Genomic DNA, 20,000 nt, shown 5'->3' with positions numbered 1-20,000 from the left:
AGATAAAAAATTGTTTAGTTTATATCTTAATGTGGACTAATGTTAGTCTGGACAATTGTTTAGTTAATAGACTGGTCTATAGTTTAGTCTATAGCCTGGACTATAGTTTATAGTTTGGACAATAGCTTAGTGTATAGTCTGGACTATTGTTTAAACTATAGTATAGACTATAGTTATGTCTATAGCCTGACTATAGTTTAGTTTATAGTGTGAACAGTACTATATCCTATAGTCAGGACTGTGGTTTAGTTTCGTATGTAGTCTGGATTATAGTTTTATCGTTTCTAGTCAATCGTTTAGACAATAATGTGGTTTATTGTTTAGTCAGCATTTTGGACCTAAGGTTACTTTATAGTTTAGATCAGTCCTCTTACACTTCAAATCTATTAAATCGAAATTTATGGTTTATGATTCTTTTCAGTATCCCTCATTAGTAGATTGCTGATCATATTCTTGATCTACAAAGAAGTTTTATACTATAAAGATGCCAAATTAAAATATCAATTTGAACCGGATATAGATACGGAAAAGGTGCAAATGCATGTCGATATAACAGTGGCCATGCCCTGTTCCTCTCTCTCCGGGGTGGATTTAATGGATGAAACTCAACAGGATGTATTTGCCTATGGTACCTTACAACGTCAAGGTGTATGGTGGCAAATGTCACCGGACGAACGTATCGAGTTCGAACGACAGCAATATATGAATCATTATCGTCGTGAACAATATCATTCCATAGCTGATATCCTTTTTAAGGATATGATTAAGAGTAATGAGGCTCATGAACAGCCTTTAGGGGATAATGGCAAACCAGTGCCCGAGGATCAATATGATGCTTGTCGTTTACATGGTACTTTGGGTATTAATAAGGTGGCGGGAGTTTTGCATTTGGTAGGAGGAGCCATGCCCGTAGTAGATCTATTTGGGGACCATTTAATGATTGGTTTTCGTCGTATGCCAGCAAATTTTACACATCGTATAAATCGTTTAAGTTTTGGTCAATATTCGAAGCATATAGTGCAGCCCTTAGAGGGAGATGAGGTTTATATAACAGAGGAGGAAACCACCGTACAATATTTCTTAAATATTGTACCCACCGAAATACACAACACGTTTTCCACCATCAACACTTATCAGTATTCTGTTACGGAAAATAAAAGAGTATTGGGTAAGTTCTCTTTTTATTTTTATCAAAATTTCTTTAGATTTTATTGTTGCGCGGAAATTATATGCAGATCCTGTACAAAATTCCTATGGCAATCCGGGTATTTATTTCAAATATGATTGGTCGGCTTTGAGAATCATAGTGCGCACTGATCGTGATAATTTAATACAATTTATAATACGTTTATGCTCCATAATAGCGGGTATTATAGTTATATCAGGTAGGTTTTTGTTAAGGATTTAATAATATGTCCAAATTTCCTTTTAACGTTAAAAATTTTAGGCATTTTAAATTATGTTTTGGTAAATCTGCAAAAAATTCTTTTGCAAACCTTTGCTCCTCAACTTTTACACAAACGTCTTAAGGAAACTCCCGAGCATAGTCCTTTGGCTGCCACTCCAGTCGCGGTACCTACACCAGTAGTCGTAACCAATGATTTAATAAGTAATGCCAATAAAATGTCAGCCCAGGTAACCGCTATACTGCCCGCCAATAGCAATCTCAAGGAATAAATAAAAATCTCTCCCTAAATCCAAAGAATCTCCGAGTTTCTATAATTGTTTTTCCCCAAAGTGTTTTATTAACAAAACAGGTAATAATAAAAATTATTATAAATAATAAAATTTATAACAAAAATTCTACATTAAGGCAGTTTTATTTTTTTTATTAAACATTTTTTCTCATTATATTTTTCATCAATTTCACTTCATTCCGTTTTAATTTTCACCAGACTTTCATCGATATTTTCAAAATTTCCTCTACGTCTATGACCGCCACATATAGTTTTCAAAATTTCCATGGTAGCCGATACTGAAGTCTTAACATCTTGAGCATTGCCTAAGCTGGGATTCAGTTCTACCAAATCTATACCTTGAACACGTTTTGTTTCACTTAAACTTTCCACTATGAAAATGCCCTCACGCAAAGACAAACCACCATAGACAGCAGTACCGGTACTGGGAGCCACTTTACTATCCAAGGCATCGACATCGAAACTGACATGAATTTTATTATTGACATCCAAAGCGTCGAGGGTCATTTCCATAATTTTAGCAATGCCATATTTATCGACAGACTGTAAAGGAAACAGGAAAAGAAATTGATTAACAAGAGGCAAGAACAATTGGAATGAAGGTACAAAATCATATTTTAATAAAAGACTATTATATATATATAGACTAAGTAATAATCAGACTAAATAATAGGCAAAACTATAGACTAAAATATAATGGGACTAAAGAGTATACAGGCTAAAGACTGGTCTATAGTCCAGACTATAGACTGATCTATAGTCCAGACTATAGACTGATCTATAGACCAGACTATATACTGATCTATAGACCAGACTATATACTGATCTATAGACCAGACTATAGACTGATCTATAGTCCAGACAATAGACTGATCTATAGACCAGGCTATAGACTGATCTGTAGTCCAGACTATAGACTGATCTATAGAACAGACTGTAGACTGATCTATAGTCCAGACTATAGACTGATCTATAGTCCAGACTATAGACTGATCTAATCTATAGACCAGACTATAGACTGATCTCTAGTCCAGACAATAGACTGATCTATAGACCAGACTATAAACTGATCTGTAATCCACATTATAAACTGATCTATAGTCCATACTATAGACTTATCTATAGTCCATACTATAGACTAATCTATACTCCAGACTACAGACTAATCTATACTCCAGACTATAGACTAATTTATAGTCCTGACTATAAACTAATATATAGTCCAGAATGTAGACTAATTTATAGTCCAGACTATAGACGTATGTATCTATAGTCCAGACTAATCTATAGTCCTGACTATAAACTAATATATAGTACAGAATGTAGACTAATTTATAGTCCAGACTATAGACGTATGTATCTATAGTCCAGACTACAGACTAATCTATACTCCAGACTATAGACTGATCTATAGTCCATACTATAGACTAATCTATAGTCCAGACTATATACTAATCTATAGTCCTGACTATAGATTAATTTATAACCCTGACTATAGACTAATCAATAGTCCAGAATGTAGACTAATCGATAGTCCAGACTAGACTATTCCATAGTCCAGACTATAGACTAATCTAAAGCCTAGACTATAGACTGATCTTTAGTCCAGACTATACTCTCATATGTAGTCCAGACTATAGTCTGATCTATGGTCCAGTCTATAGACTGATCTATAGTCCATACTATAGACTGATCTATAGTCCAGACTATAGACTGATCTATAGTCCAGACTATAGACTGATCTATAGTCCAGACTATAGACTGATCTATAGTCCAGACTATAGACTGATCTATAGTCCAGACTATAGACTGATCTATAGTCCAGACTATAGACTGATCTATAGTCCAGACTATAGACTGATCTATAATCCACATTATAAACGGATCTATAGTCCATACTATAGACTTATCTATAGTCCATACTATAGACTTAACTATAGTCCATACTAATCTATACTCCAGACTACAGACTAATCTATACTCCAGACTATAGACTAATCTATAGTCCTGACTATAAACTAATATATAGTACAGAATGTAGACTAATTTATAGTCCAGACTATAGACGTATGTATCTATAGTCCAGACTACAGACTAATCTATACTCCAGACTATAGACTGATCTATAGTCCATACTATAGACTAATCTATAGTCCAGACTATATACTAATCTATAGTCCTGACTATAAACTAATTTATAACCCTGACTATAGACTAATCTATAGTCCAGAATGTAGACTAATCGATAGTCCAGACTAGACTATTCCATAGTCCAGACTATAAACTAATCTAAAGCCTAGCCTATAGACTGATCTTTAGTCCAGACTATACTCTCATATGGAGTCCAGACTATAGTTTGATCTATGGTTCAGACTATAGATTGATCTATAGTCCAGACCATAGACTAATCTATAGTCCAGACTATAGACTAATCTATAGTCCAGACTATAGACTAATCTATAGTCCAGACTATAGACTAATCTATAGTCCAGACTATAGACTAATCTATAGTCCAGACTATAGACTAATCTATAGTCCAGACAATAGACTAATCTATAGTCCAGACTATAGACTGATCTATAGTCCAGACTATAGACTGATCTATAGTCCAAACTATAGATTAATCTATAGTCCAGACTTATATATAGTCCAAATTATACACTAATCGAGACTTTAGATTGATCTGTACGCCAGACTTTATCTGTAGTCCAGATTTTAGACTGACCTGTAGTCAGTCTATAATCTAGACTATAGATGAGCCTTTAGTCTGGATTATATATCAGTCTATAAGCTTATTATATCCAACATTTCCTACATATTTGTAAAATGTTTTCATAACACTAAGGGCTATTGAAAACCTCTTTCACATTTACATTTTATCCCTTTTTACACCCTTATTTACTTGGCAGTTGTCTCTATATAATAAAAAAAAAATTAATTACAAAATTTAAATTTTTGGTAATAATTTATGTTAACGAGTTTAACTACGCTCCAGACAGCCAATATAAATCCTATTTTTACAAATTTTTCAACAATGTATTTAATAGTGACAGCTAAGGAAAACGTTAAAATGTAAAATATACAAAGATAAATTATGCGAATATAAAAATAAAACAAAAATAATAATAATGAACCATACCCTACCTTAACTAATATTAAAAGCAATCTAAAGCCCTAAGGGCGATATTTTTTTGGTGGTACCTAAAACAAAAAAATTTATAAACAAAAATATTGACAAAGTCAAAAGAGAATGAAGAACAACCCCTAAAAATCTCCCCCTCCTATATGAAAAATGAAATATTTGTTGTTGTTGTTTTAAAGGTAAAAGGCATATGGATTTTTGTATTCCAAACGGCCTTTTATTGAAAATGTTACAGATGTTGTAAAAACGTAACTGGCGATCAGTTTTAACAACAACAACAACAATAACTACTACTATTACAGTAATAACAAAAACAAGGGTGGTTTGTTGGGCTTCGTACGTGTTATAGTTCTATATGTCCTGATGATCGTACATATAAACCCCGTGTGATTAAAACCTGAATCACACAGTAACTACAAAATTTGATCCTTAACATAAAACCAAACACACATACATGCATGCATACATGTATGCATTCAATTCAAAAAGGATATTCAGTCGTCATTCATTAATTTACTACTTACATCCATGGCATATGCTCTTATACCCAGCTTATTGAGTATGTAGGCTTCATAAGGGTCAATGTCCCTAAGACCGATGTAAACCAATTGATCGGCACGCAAGCTGAAAAAATGAAAACAAAAGAAATTAACCTAAAAATTTTAGAAATTTTAGAAACAGGATATTTCAAATTATATAAAACTAAATTAAAGGTTAGAATTTTCATGCCAATTTTTACAAAAAACCAACAAAAGAAAGTTCAAAAATCGCTCGAGCCATAAATAGAAAAAAAACAAAACAAAACAAAAGAATAATAAAAACTGCTACAGAAGTCGAACTAATGATCATAAAAAAACATTTGTTACTTAAGAGCTCAACGACATATTTGTTGTTGACCAGGCGTTACGTCTGAACGTTGGTTTTTTCTATAAATTATTATTATTTTTTTTTTAATATAAAAGAAACGTGTTTGATTCCTGTTTCACATTTTTCTGATCCTAATCACGTTTTATGTCATAAAAATAATTCTCTTACAAGGGTTGTTTAAATTTATAGTTTTATAAATTTCTTTAAAAACATGTAAATTGTAATTAAATATTTTTTTTGGAAAATTAAAAAAGTACATTAAACTTTTAAGCATACATTGAACCTTTGTCTGTCAAGGACCGACATAATCAATCAATTCAAATTCAGGAGTTTTTGATTGTCGTTTTTTCGGTAGTATTTTGTTTAAAAAGGGTTGGTTTTTATTTTATAAGAAAAAAAGCCTTTCAAGTGCAGCACAAGTTTTGAATTCATTTTGAAAATAATTTTTATTGATAAATTTTAAATAGATTGTACAAGTGCCAGACAATTGAATTGTTTTTGTTTTAAAAATACAAAATGCAAGCTGTTGAGAATTTTAAATTCTACCAAAATTGAGTATAAAATTGTACGTATAACGTTTTTATAGAAATTTTAAAATAGCGATCTATTAGATACAGAAAAATCAAATATTGATTGAATATAGAGTGAGGTATAGTCCAAAATATACATTGAATTATCTAAAATATAGACTGAACTATACTTAAGACTTTAGACCGAACTTTACTATAGCTATAGAGCTATAGTACAGAACATAGACTGATCCATCGACTAGTTTATAGATCAGACTATATACATATCTATACTCCAGGATATATACTAATCTAGAATATAGAATAATCCATAGACTGATCTATAGTCCAGAATATTGTTTGATCTATTATCTAAACTATAATATCGAATAGTTCAGATTATGCACCCATAGACCAGATTACAAACTAAACTATAGACTACTTAGACTATAGACTAGACTATAGACTAGACTATAGACTAGACTATAGACTAGACTATAGACTAGACTATAGACTAGACTATAGACTAGACTATAGACTAGACTATAGACTAGACTATAGACTAGACTATAGACTAGACTATAGACTAGACTATAGACTAGACTATAGATTAGACTATAGACTAGACTAGACTATAGGACTAGACTATAGACTAGGCCTATATAGACTATAGACTAGACTATAGACTAGACTATAGACTAGACTATAGACTAGACTATAGACTAGACTATAGACTAGACTATAGACTAGACTATAGACTAGACTATAGACTAGACTATAGACTAGACTATAGACTAGACTATAGACTAGACTATAGACTAGACTATAGACTAGACTATAGACTAGACTATAGACTAGACTATAGACTAGACTATAGACTAGACTATAGACTAGACTATAGACTAGACTATAGACTAGACTATAGACTAGACTATAGACTAGACTATAGACTAGACTATAGACTGGACTATAGACTAGACTATAGACTAGACTATAGACTAGACTATAGACTAGACTATAGACTAGACTATAGACTAGACTATAGACTAGACTATAGACTAGACTATAGACTAGACTATAGACTAGACTATAGACTAGACTATAGACTAGACTATAGACTAGACTATAGACTAGACTATAGACTAGACTATAGACTAGACTATAGACTAGACTATAGACTAGACTATAGACTAGACTATAGACTAGACTATAGACTAGACTATAGACTAGACTATAGACTAGACTATAGACTAGACTATAGACTAGATTATAGACTAGACTATAGACTAGACTATAGACTAGACTATAGACTAGACTATAGACTAGACTATAGACTAGATTATAGACTAGACTATAGACTAGATTATAGACTAGACTATAGACTAGATTATAGACTAGACTATAGACTAGACTATAGACTAGACTATAGACTAGACTATAGACTAGACTATAGACTAGACTATAGACTAGACTATAGACTAGACTATAGACTAGACTATAGACTAGACTATAGACTAGACTATAGACTAGACTATAGACTAGACTATAGACTAGACTATAGACTGGACTATAGACTAGACTATAGACTAGACTATAGACTAGACTATAGACTAGACTATAGACTAGACTATAGACTAGACTATAGACTAGACTATAGACTAGACCAGAGACTAGACCTAGATAGACTAGACTAGATATAGACTAGACTATACTAGACTATAGACTAACTTATAGACTAGACTATAGACTAGACTATAGACTAGACGATAGACACTAGACTATAGACTAGACTATAGACTAGACTATAGACTAGACTATAGACCGAGACTAGAGACTAGACTATAGACGAGACGATAGACTAGACTATAGACTAGACGATAGACTAGACTATAGACTAGACTATAGACTAGACTATAGACTAGACTATAGACTTAGACTATAGACTAGACTATAGACTAGACTAGAGAAAAACCTAAAGAAACTATAGACGAGACGATAGACTAGGACTAGACTAGACTATAGACTAGACTTAGACTAGACTAGACTACTAGACTAGACTATAGACTAGACTATAGACTAGACTATAAGACTAGGACTATAGACGAGACTATAGACTAGACTATAGACTAGACTATAGACTAGACTATAGACTAGGACTATAGACTAGACTATAGACTAGACTATAGACTAGACTATAGACTAGACTATAGACTAGACTATAGAACTAGACTATAGACTAGCCATAGACCAGACTATAGACTAGACTATAGACTAGACTATAGACTAGACTATAGACTATAGACTAGACTATAGACTAGACTATAGACTAGACTATAGACTAGACTATAGACTAGACTATAGACTAGACTATAGACTAGACTATAGACTAGACTATAGACTAGACTATATACTAGACTATAGACTAGACTAGACTATAGACTAGACTATAGACTAGACTATAGACTAGACTATAGACTAGACTATAGACTAGACTATAGACTAGACTATAGACTAGACTATAGACTAGACTATAGACTAGACTATAGACTAGACTATAGACTAGACTATAGACTAGACTATAGACTAGACTATAGACTAGACTATAGACTAGACTATAGACTAGACTATAGACTAGACTATAGACTAGACTATAGACTAGACTATAGACTAGACTATAGACTAGACTATAGACTAGACTATAGACTAGACTATAGACTAGACTATAGACTAGACCATAGACTAGACTATAGACTAGACTATAGACTAGACTATAGACTAGGACTATAGACTAGACTATAGACTAGACTATAGACTAGACTATAGACTAGACTATAGAGCTAGACTATAGACTAGACTATAGACTAGACTATAGACTAGACTATAGACTAGACTATAGACTAGACTATAGACTAGACTATAGACTAGACTATAGACTAGACCATAGACTAGACTATAGACTAGACTATAGACTAGGACTATAGACTAGACTATAGACTAGACTATAGACTAGACTATAGACTAGACTATAGACTAGACTATAGACTAGACTATAGACTAGACTATAGACTAGACTATAGACTAGACTATAGACTAGACTATAGACTAGACTATAGACTAGACTATAGACTAGACTATAGACTAGACTATAGACTTAGACTATAGACTAGACTATAGACTAGGACTATAGACTAGACTATAGACTAGGACTATAGACTAGACTATAGACTAGACTATAGACTAGACTATAGACTAGACTATAGACTAGACTATAGACTAGGACTATAGACCTAGGACTATAGACTAGACTATAGACTAGACTATAGACTAGACTATAGACTAGTCTATAGACTAGACTATAAACTAGACTATAGACTAGTCTATAGACAAGACTATAGAATAGACTATAGACTAGACTATAGACAAGACTATAGACTAGACTATAGACTAGACTATACTATAGACTAGACTATAGACTAGACTATACTATAGACTAGACTATAGACTAGACTATAGACTAGACTATAGACTAGACTATAGACTAGACTATAGACTAGACTATAGACTAGACTATAGACTAGACTATAGACTAGACTATAGACTAGACTATAGACTAGACTATAGACTAGTCTATAGACTAGACTATAGACTAGACTATAGACTAGTCTATAGACTAGACTATAGACTAGACTATAGACTAGTCTATAGACTAGACTATAGACTAGACTATAGACTAGTCTATAAACAAGACTATAGACTACCCTATAGACTACATTATGCTCGAGTCAATAATTGAGACTATAGAGTAAATTATATTTAAAAACAAGCATTCTGGAAACGGAAACAACTTTTAACAAATAATGCATGTGAAAAACACTATAAACCACTATGATTTACAAAAAAATAGTGTTATAATAAAAAACGCAATATTGTTTCGTGTTTAAAGTGTTTTCTGCCTGTCTGTCTGTCTGTTTGAATGACTGGCGGTCTATTGTACTACGAACGAATGAATGAAATGAAATTGAACTATTTTGCTTAAATTCAGAGTACATAGTATAACACTTCCCTTTGTAAATATGCATATAATATAAACAATAATGATTTTATTTAGCTTTTATTTATACCTAAAAAAAATCTAATAATTTATCATATTAAAATCATGACAAAAAAGATAAACAAACACATGCCAAATAAATACAATAGGTATGTTTAAAAACTACAGAGTGTTGTCAAAAACAATGTTATTTTCTTAAGAAGTACGTGTCTGTTTCCCAAAATTTAATTTAGAAAAAACGAATTGAAGTGATTACTTTCCATACTACTAAGGGACAAAAAAGTAAAAATCGACTTCCTTTTAGATTACTTGGGTGGTATAAAGTAACTAATTGAATTGTATTATATGTATGTACATACATACATACATACATACATATATATGTATGTAGCCAGTCAAGTAAAGTGATATTAGAAAGTAATGTATGTTTTGGCAAAAACTTCTCTTATTGTTAAACCCTGTTCCAGCATAAAAAACTATACTTTCGTCAAACAATGACGACAACAATTTCGTGTTAAAAAAAAACTACTACACTCGTACTGTATATGCAACACGAATACATGGTCTTATATGCTGTAAAGTTCACTGATCGTATAAATATCTGTCTGTCTGATATTTTTGTGTGTATTCTTCCTCTTTGTAAATTTCATTCTGCCACAATTGGCACACATTTTTTTCATTCTTTCTTTTGATATCAAAACAAAATCATTTTCAACCACCTTTCAAAAAGCATTGCGTCGTTTTTCAGACAATGAAAAAAATTGCTTTAAAAAAGAAAAAAAAAATAATCTGAAACAATAACTAGACTAGTTGGCGTCATTGTGGCAGGAACGTACATACTACATTATAGATACATTCATGTATCTGTAACGTGCCTTGCGAATGTCATACAAAGAGATGTCATTAACACAATACAACTAATCGGTTAGTGGGAAAGTGAGTGAGTGAACGGGGGACTCAGTCACTGTGTTGGTGTGTGTGTGTGATCTTGCAAATACACATGTTAGTTGTATGAATGAGAAGAGTCTGAAATTCGTGTTAAATATTGCAGATGTGCAATTTCACACAAACATATGCTCCGATCTAGTTTTATCGCCTTATTGTTAATTGTCTCTAGCGACAAATAATTGGCATTATTATTTAGTTTTTCTCTTATTGAAGGAAACAAACTGTTTTATTTGTATCAAAGATTTGATCTGGTTTTGTAGGAGAACTAATTTGATATGATCATTTCAGAAAAATAGAAAATTTGGCAGACTACAGGCTATAGTTTAGTCTATAGTCTAGTCCGAATTATATATCATTCTATATTCTTAACTATAGATACCTCTATAGCTTGAACTATAGGAATATCTATAGTCTGGTCTAGTCGCTAGATTGTTCTATTTTATGGACTATAAATCAGTATAAAGTCTGGTCAGTAGTATACCCTAGTTTTGTTATTGTCTATAGCCTAAATAGTCTAGCCTAATAGTCTAGTCTATAGTCTAGTCTATAGTCTAGTCTATAGTCTAGTCTATAGTCTAGTCTATAGTCTAGTCTATAGTCTAGTCTATAGTCTAGTCTATAGTCTAGTCTATAGTCTAGTCTATAGTCTAGTCTATAGTCTAGTCTATAGTCTAGTCTATAGTCCTAGTCTATAGTCTAGTCTATAGTCTAGTCTATAGTCTAGTCTATAGTCTAGTCTATAGTCTAGTCTAGTCTATAGTCTAGTCTATAGTCTAGTCTATAGTCTAGTCTATAGTCTAGTCTAGTCTAGTCTATAGTCTAGTCTATAGTCTAGTCTATAGTCTAGTCTATAGTCTAGTCTATAGTCTAGTCTATAGTCTAGTCTATAGTCTAGTCTATAGTCTAGTCTATAGTCTAGTCTATAGTCTAGTCTATAGTCTAGTCTATAGTCTAGTCTATAGTCTAGTCTATAGTCTAGTCTATAGTCTAGTCTATAGTCTAGTCTATAGTCTAGTCTATAGTCTAGTCTATAGTCTAGTCTATAGTCTAGTCTATAGTCTAGTCTATAGTCTAGTCTATAGTCTAGTCTATAGTCTAGTCTATAGTCTAGTCTATAGTCTAGTCTATAGTCTAGTCTATAGTCTAGTCTATAGTCTAGTCTATAGTCTAGTCTATAGTCTAGTCTATAGTCTAGTCTATAGTCTAGTCTATAGTCTAGTCTATAGTCTAGTCTATAGTCTAGTCAGTCTAGGTCTATAGTCTAGTCTATAGTCTAGTCTATAGTCTAGTCTATAGTCTAGTCTATAGTCTAGTCTATAGTATAGTCTATAGTCTAGTCTATAGTCTAGTCTAGTCTAGTCTAGTATCTAGTCTATAGTCTAGTCTATAGTATAGTCTATAGTCTAGTCTATAGTCTAGTCTATAGTCTAGTCGATAGTCTAGTCGATAGTCTAGTCTATAGTGTAGTCTATAGTCTAGTCTATATAGTCTAGTCTATAGTCTAGTCTATAGTCTAGTATATAGTCTAGTCTATAGTCTAGTCTATAGTCTAGTCTATAGTCTAGTCTATAGTCTAGTCTGTAGTCTAGTCTATAGTCTAGTCTATAGGTCTAGTCTATAGTCTAGTCTATAGTCTAGTCTATAGTCTAGTCTATAGGCTAGTCTAAGTCTAGTTCTATAGTCTAGTCTATAGTCTAGTCTATAGTCTAGTCTATCTAGTCTATAGTCTAGTCTATAGTTAGAGTTCCAACTCTGGTTTTGTTCGGTCGTGTTATTAAACCGCTCTTTATAATAATTACAAATTATTATCTATAGTCTAGTCTATAGTCTAGTCTATAGTCTAGTCTATAGTCTAGTCTATAGTCTAGTCTATAGTCTAGTCTATAGTCTAGTCTATAGTCTAGTCTATAGTCTAGTCTATAGTCTAGTCTATAGTCTAGTCTATAGTCTAGTCTATAGTCTAGACTATAGTCTAGTCTATAGTCTAGTCTTTAGTCTAGTCTATAGTCTAGTCTATAGTCTAGTCTATAGTCTAGTCTTTAGTCTAGTCTATAGTCTAGTCTATAGTCTAGTCTATAGTCTAGTCTATAGTCTAGTCTATAGTCTAGTCTATAGTCTAGTCTATAGTCTAGTCTATAGTCTAGTCTATAGTCTAGTCTATAGTCTAGTCTATAGTCTAGTCTATAGTCTAGACTATAGACTAGACTATAGACTAGACTATAGACTAGACTATAGACTAGACTAAAGACTAGACTATAGACTAGACTATAGACTAGACTATAGACTAGACTAAAGACTAGACTATAGACTAGACTATAGTCTAGACTATAGACTAGACTATAGACTAGACTATAGACTAGACTATAGACTAGACTATAGACTAGACTATAGACTAGACTATAGACTATAGTCTAGTCTATAGTCTAGTCTATAGTCTAGTCTATAGTCTAGTCTATAGTCTAGTCTATAGTCTAGTCTATAGTCTAGTCTATAGTCTAGTCTATAGTCTAGTCTATAGTCTAGTCTATAGTCTAGTCTATAGCCTAGTCTATGGTCTAGTCTATAGTCTAGTCTATAGTCTAGTCTATAGTCTAGTCTATAGTCTAGTCTATAGCCTAGTCTATAGTCTAGTCTATAGTCTAGTCTATAGCCTAGTCTATAGTCTAGTCTATAGTCTAGTCTATAGTCTAGTCTATAGTCTAGTCTATAGTCTAGTCTATAGTCTAGTCTATAGTCTAGTCTATAGTCTAGTCTATAGTCTAGTCTATAGTCTAGTCTATAGTCTAGTCTATAGTCTAGTCTATAGTCTAGTCTATAGTCTAGTCTATAGTCTAGTCTAGTCTAGTCTATAGTCTAGTCTATAGTCTAGTCTATAGTCTAGTCTATAGTCTAGTCTATAGTCTAGTCTATAGTCTAGTCTATAGTCTAGTCTACAGTCTAGTCTATAGTCTAGTCTATAGTCTAGTCTATAGTCTAGTCTATAGTCTAGTCTATAGCCTAGTCTATAGTCTAGTCTATAGTCTAGTCTATAGTCTATCATGTGGTCTAGCCTATAGTCTTGACTATATCTATAGTTTAAACTATAATCAGGTTTTTCATATAGTCTGAACTATAATCTAGTCTATAGTCCAGTCTTCCTACAGATTTCCCATTATAGTTTTATTTTATTAAAATCTTATTAGAAATTCCAACTTAAACTTTATTTTTATGCCATAACCACATTATCATGAAATAAAAGTTTCCCTTAACTACAACACCCCCTCTCGAAACATAAAAATGGTTGTGATCAGAATAAGGGTGTTAAAACTAGACATGCAAAAAGTTCATTTATATGCAACTTAAACATAAAAATCAGACAAAAGTCGTTCAAGTTTTTATATATAAAGCACTAAAACACACACACAAACTCTTAAATAGAATGAAGGGATAGAAAAAGCGCCGGAAGTAAACAAAGTAACACTACCGAATAAAAGAAAGTAGGAAATTGTTGATCATAGGCGGATAAGCGATGTCGCTACTATTTCAAGATATTACATAGGAATAGAATGAGTAATACTGCAACAGTAACATTGTCTATATCCCTGAGTATTGTCTAATATATAGTCCATTCATGGATTAGATTATCGATTAGACTACTATACTCTGGATTATTGACTAGGCCATTTATATCCAAATCATCTGAATATATAAACAATTTTCGGATACCTTATCCTCACTCCAACGACCCTTACCAATTATAGCTCATAATAAAAAAGGGCAAACAACCCCTCTCCATTTATTATTATGCAAAACAGGTATAAACGTGCGACTGTTGTACTTTCCTTGATTTGTTTTAATTCATTCGTAACGAAAACAAAAACAACTTTCTGTTGTAAGTATATCTGCTGTAAATAGTTTACATCCCTTACTTAATTACACCAACAACAACAACAAAAATATGCTGCACAAAAAACGGAAGTTGTAACCACACTCACGCTTCCATGCCAACCAAACTTGCGCAAAGAGAGCCAACGAGAGAACTAGCCGTACGTCTGTCTCGGGTGGTTTGCTAGGAATCCTGCAGCATCTGGTTTTTGGAATTATATTTGCACGCGATTTATGCTATCCTTAACGTTTGACGACCTTTTTCATTATTATATCACAATAGCGGACAAGCAATGGAATTGACATTTGGAAAGAGGGTGCGGTTCATGTTGAGAATAAAAAATAATGTTTGCTTGGAAGAAAAACCTGTTCAAAATGGAGTGTGTAAACAATATCCTTTGGAATAGTAGCAATTTAAAAAAAGTAGAATAATGTAAATAAGATTTGAACTGTAATTGTAGAGTTCAAGTTTTATTTAAGTTGGGTTTTTTTATCAGAAGAATGTTTTGTCGGGCTATAGTCTAGTTTGTTGTCTGAACCATAATCTGAACTTTAATCTAGTCTAGACTTAAATCTAGACTATAGTCTGGTCTGTTATCTAGTCTATAGTTTGGATTATAGTCTAATCTGTAGTATGTATTATAGTCTAGTCTATAGCCTAGTATATAGTCTGAACTATAGTGTAGTCCATGGTCTGGACGATAGAGTAGTCCATATTCTGGACTATAATCCAGTCTATAGCCTGGCCTATTGTCTAGTCTATTGCCTGGACTATAGTCTGGACTATTGTTTATTCTATAGTCTGGACTATAGTCTAGTCCATAATATGTACTATAGTGTAGTCTATATTCCAGTCCATAGTCTGGACTATAGTCTAGTCTATAGTATGAACTATAGTCTGGACTATATTATTGTCTATAGTCTGAAGTCTAGTCTATAGTCTGGACTATAGTGTGGTCCATAGTTTGGACTATAGTCCAGTCTAGTCTATAGTATGGACTATAGTGCGGTCTATAGTCTAGTCTATAGTCTGGACTATAGTGCGGTCTATAGTTTGGACTATAGTCTAGTCTATAGTATGGACTATAGTCCAGTCTATAGTCAGAACTATAGTCTTTAGTCAGGACTCTAGTCTTGTGTATAGTCTGAACTATATTCTAGTCTATAGTCTTGCCAATGGTCTTGCCTATAGTCTATAGTCTGGACTATAGTCTACAGTCTGGACTATAGTCTATAGCCTTGACTATATTCTTGCCTATAGTCTAGTCTATTCTAGACTATAGCGTAGTCTGGACTATAGTATAGTATAGTATATAGTCTGGACTACAGCGTAATCTATAGTTTAGTCTATAGTCAGGACTATAGTCTAGTCTATAGTATGGACTAAAGTTTCTTTAATTCTGAGTTTGAGACCCTTTATTGCAATTCTTTACACTATTTGTTAATTCCAACAACTATAAATTCCAGTTTTCTTTGCCAAAGTCCTTTTACCGGCAAAAATATAATTCCATGATTTACGACCCCCGTTTTTTTCAATAAAAACCTTTTATTTCCAACACCCTAACCATTAACACTGCTGCCGGGGTTTTAATGCAACTAGAATGGGAAACCCTTTTACAATAAGAGAGAGCGCTCTCTGAAAATAAACTACAGTTATCTCTTTTCTTTTAACGCAAACGAAATGTGTAAACAAAACAAAATGAAAGAGATAACTGTATTGCCTTGGAAATGAGCAGCCATTTTGGAATTTTCTTTTAGCAAAACGAAAATGAGCTAAAAAGAATGAACAAAAATTTAAGAGAATCATTTTATAACAAACGTTCGTTGGCAGCAGACGCATTTTAAACGTTGTGACAAAAAAAGAAAATAATTAAAAATTTATTATAAAATAAAGTATTTATTAAATTATTTAATAAAATAAAGAAAAAAAGTTTTACACTTTATATAATTATAAATAATTAAAAACAAATTTGCAAAGCGAACTTGTTTTTAACGATAAAACAAAAAAAGTAATATAGAAGATAAACTGCAAAGGAAAACCGAAAAAAGTGTATCTGTATCTATAAAATACAAGAAAATTAAATAGAAAAAAATTAGAACACATCCAACTAATTTACAACACAAACTATTAGAAAAATTATTAAATTTAATAAATCAAGAAAAAAAGAAAATTTTTAAATAATTGTGTAACAACTAATAGCTGAAATTTTTTGCTAAAATAATTAACAAAAAAACACTACTCATTATAAGAATAATAAAAGCAAAAGAGAATAACAAAGAAAAAAATATTAATGAAGTAATAACGAAAAAATTTAGTTAATTTGCGAAAGAATAAACATTTTGTATTAAATTATACAAAATAAGTTGAAAAAAAAAATCAATAAAATCGATTTTCATAGTGAAAAAAGCAAAAGAAGAAGCAAAGAACACTCCCCGTGGGTTAAGTACAAAAAAGCAAAAAAAAAAAAGGAAAATTGAGAAAAGAAATTAGAAGTGAACCAAAAAACAAACGTAAAAAGACTACGTCCGCCATCATAGTTTACATACAAAAATAAAACAACTACAACAACAAAACATAATTTTTGTCTAACAAAAATTAAAAATAAGCAACTACAACAACAACAGCAAAAACCTAGTAAAACAACACTTAACAACGTCTGCGTCTGCTGATTTTACAACACACGCAAACTCATACTAACAAAAACAACAAATTTAAACACACACAAACAACACATTTCACAACAAATTGTGGGAGATTGGAAAAAGAAGAGAGTTTGATAATAAAAATCTAGCGAAAAATTTATAATAGCAACTACACAACAACAACAACTACAACAAAGCAAAAGTAAGTAGAGAAAAAAAACACCCACCCGCTTTTTGTCTATTAAGGGTTGTTGTTTTTTTTTTTTGGCATTTTCTGTTTTTAAGGGTTTGTTTTTTTCTAGCTGTTATGACCGTAAGAACAAGAGTTTTTAGGGGGAGAAAATTGTTTTTGTTTGTTTGCTTTTTTCTGTTAAGTTTACATTGTAAAATTTTGCATTGTTGCCACAGTTGCCTAGTAATAGAGCCGGGGAAAGGAAGTTAAACATTTTAATTTTAAACATTTTTGCCAAGTTTTTATTTATTTTACACAAGTTTTTGTTAAAAATTTTAATTAATTATAGAAAAAAGTGTCAACAAATAAGTTATTTTTACTAAAAACATTTATTTAATATAAAATTATTGAAATTATTTTAAGATTCATTTACAACGTTAAAATGCGTCTGCTGCCAACGAACGTTTGTTATAAAATGATTCTCTTAAATTTTTGTTCATTCTTTTAGCTCATTTTCGTTTTGCTAAAAGAAAATTCCAAAATGGCTGCTCATTTCCAAGGCAATACAGTTATCTCTTTCATTTTGTTTTGTTTACACATTTCGTTTGCGTTAAAAGAAAAGAGATAACTGTAGTTTATTTTCAGAGAGCGCTCTCTCTTATTGTAAAAGGGTTTCCCATTCTAGTTGCATTAAAACCCCGGCAGCAGTGTTAATGGTTAGGGTGTTGGAAATAAAAGGTTTTTATTGAAAAAAAACGGGGGTCGTAAATCATGGAATTATATTTTTGCCGGTAAAAGGACTTTGGCAAAGAAAACTGGAATTTATAGTTGTTGGAATTAACAAATAGTGTAAAGAATTGCAATAAAGGGTCTCAAACTCAGAATTAAAGAAACTTTAGTCCATACTATAGACTAGACTATAGTCCTGACTATAGACTAAACTATAGATTACGCTGTAGTCCAGACTATATACTATACTATACTATAGTCCAGACTACGCTATAGTCTAGAATAGACTAGACTATAGGCAAGAATATAGTCAAGGCTATAGACTATAGTCCAGACTGTAGACTATAGTCCAGACTATAGACTATAGGCAAGACCATTGGCAAGACTATAGACTAGAATATAGTTCAGACTATACACAAGACTAGAGTCCTGACTAAAGACTATAGTTCTGACTATAGACTGGACTATAGTCCATACTATAGACTAGACTATAGTCCAAACTATAGACCGCACTATAGTCCAGACTATAGACTAGACTATAGACCGCACTATAGTCCATACTATAGACTAGACTGGACTATAGTCCAAACTATGGACCACACTATAGTCCAGACTATAGACTAGACTTCAGACTATAGACAATAATATAGTCCAGACTATAGTTCATACTATAGACTAGACTATAGTCCAGACTATGGACTGGAATATAGACTACACTATAGTACATATTATGGACTAGACTATAGTCCAGACTATAGAATAAACAATAGTCCAGACTATAGTCCAGGCAATAGACTAGACAATAGGCCAGGCTATAGACTGGATTATAGTCCAGAATATGGACTACTCTATCGTCCAGACCATGGACTACACTATAGTTCAGACTATATACTAGGCTATAGACTAGACTATAATACATACTACAGATTAGACTATAATCCAAACTATAGACTAGATAACAGACCAGACTATAGTCTAGATTTAAGTCTAGACTAGATTAAAGTTCAGATTATGGTTCAGACAACAAACTAGACTATAGCCCGACAAAACATTCTTCTGATAAAAAAACCCAACTTAAATAAAACTTGAACTCTACAATTACAGTTCAAATCTTATTTACATTATTCTACTTTTTTTAAATTGCTACTATTCCAAAGGATATTGTTTACACACTCCATTTTGAACAGGTTTTTCTTCCAAGCAAACATTATTTTTTATTCTCAACATGAACCGCACCCTCTTTCCAAATGTCAATTCCATTGCTTGTCCGCTATTGTGATATAATAATGAAAAAGGTCGTCAAACGTTAAGGATAGCATAAATCGCGTGCAAATATAATTCCAAAAACCAGATGCTGCAGGATTCCTAGCAAACCACC

At 32.2% G+C, this 20,000-nt stretch overlaps 2 protein-coding genes across 4 annotated transcripts in view; one reads left to right on the top strand and one right to left on the bottom strand.

The window, feature by feature from the left end:
* Nucleotides 1-17,618, top strand: part of LOC119614934 (endoplasmic reticulum-Golgi intermediate compartment protein 2-like) — a 17,985-nt gene extending 367 nt beyond the window's left edge. Inside the window, exons 2-5 of one of the 3 annotated variants that reach the window (XR_005232379.1) lie at nucleotides 422-1,168; nucleotides 1,236-1,385; nucleotides 1,448-1,757; nucleotides 16,837-17,618. Coding sequence is in view for 1 of the 3 variants with exons in the window: in XM_037971023.1 (XP_037826951.1) it covers nucleotides 422-1,168; nucleotides 1,236-1,385; nucleotides 1,448-1,677 (1,127 nt within the window). In the remaining 2 variants the exon portion in view is untranslated. Of the gene's footprint in view, nucleotides 1-421; nucleotides 1,169-1,235; nucleotides 1,386-1,447; nucleotides 1,807-16,814 lie in introns of those variants that run through there. The other 2 variants (XR_005232380.1, XM_037971023.1) reach the window with 2 other exon arrangements.
* LOC119614933 (arginase-1-like) lies at nucleotides 1,802-5,463 on the bottom strand (the record flags this gene model as incomplete). The annotated part of the gene is made up of 2 exons (XM_037971022.1): nucleotides 1,802-2,240; nucleotides 5,364-5,463. Coding segments are annotated over 2 exons (469 nt in total), but the record flags the coding sequence as incomplete, so codon positions are not given.
* Nucleotides 17,619-20,000: the final 2,382 nt, after the last annotated feature.

Source organism: Lucilia sericata, unplaced genomic scaffold (genome assembly GCF_015586225.1).
Source record: "Lucilia sericata isolate MDLA Ls3-8-SP2 unplaced genomic scaffold, ASM1558622v1 Contig003689F_arrow, whole genome shotgun sequence".
In the NCBI taxonomy this organism is placed as follows: Eukaryota; Metazoa; Arthropoda; class Insecta; order Diptera; family Calliphoridae; genus Lucilia; species Lucilia sericata.
This window is presented reverse-complemented; position numbering and strand designations above follow the sequence as displayed.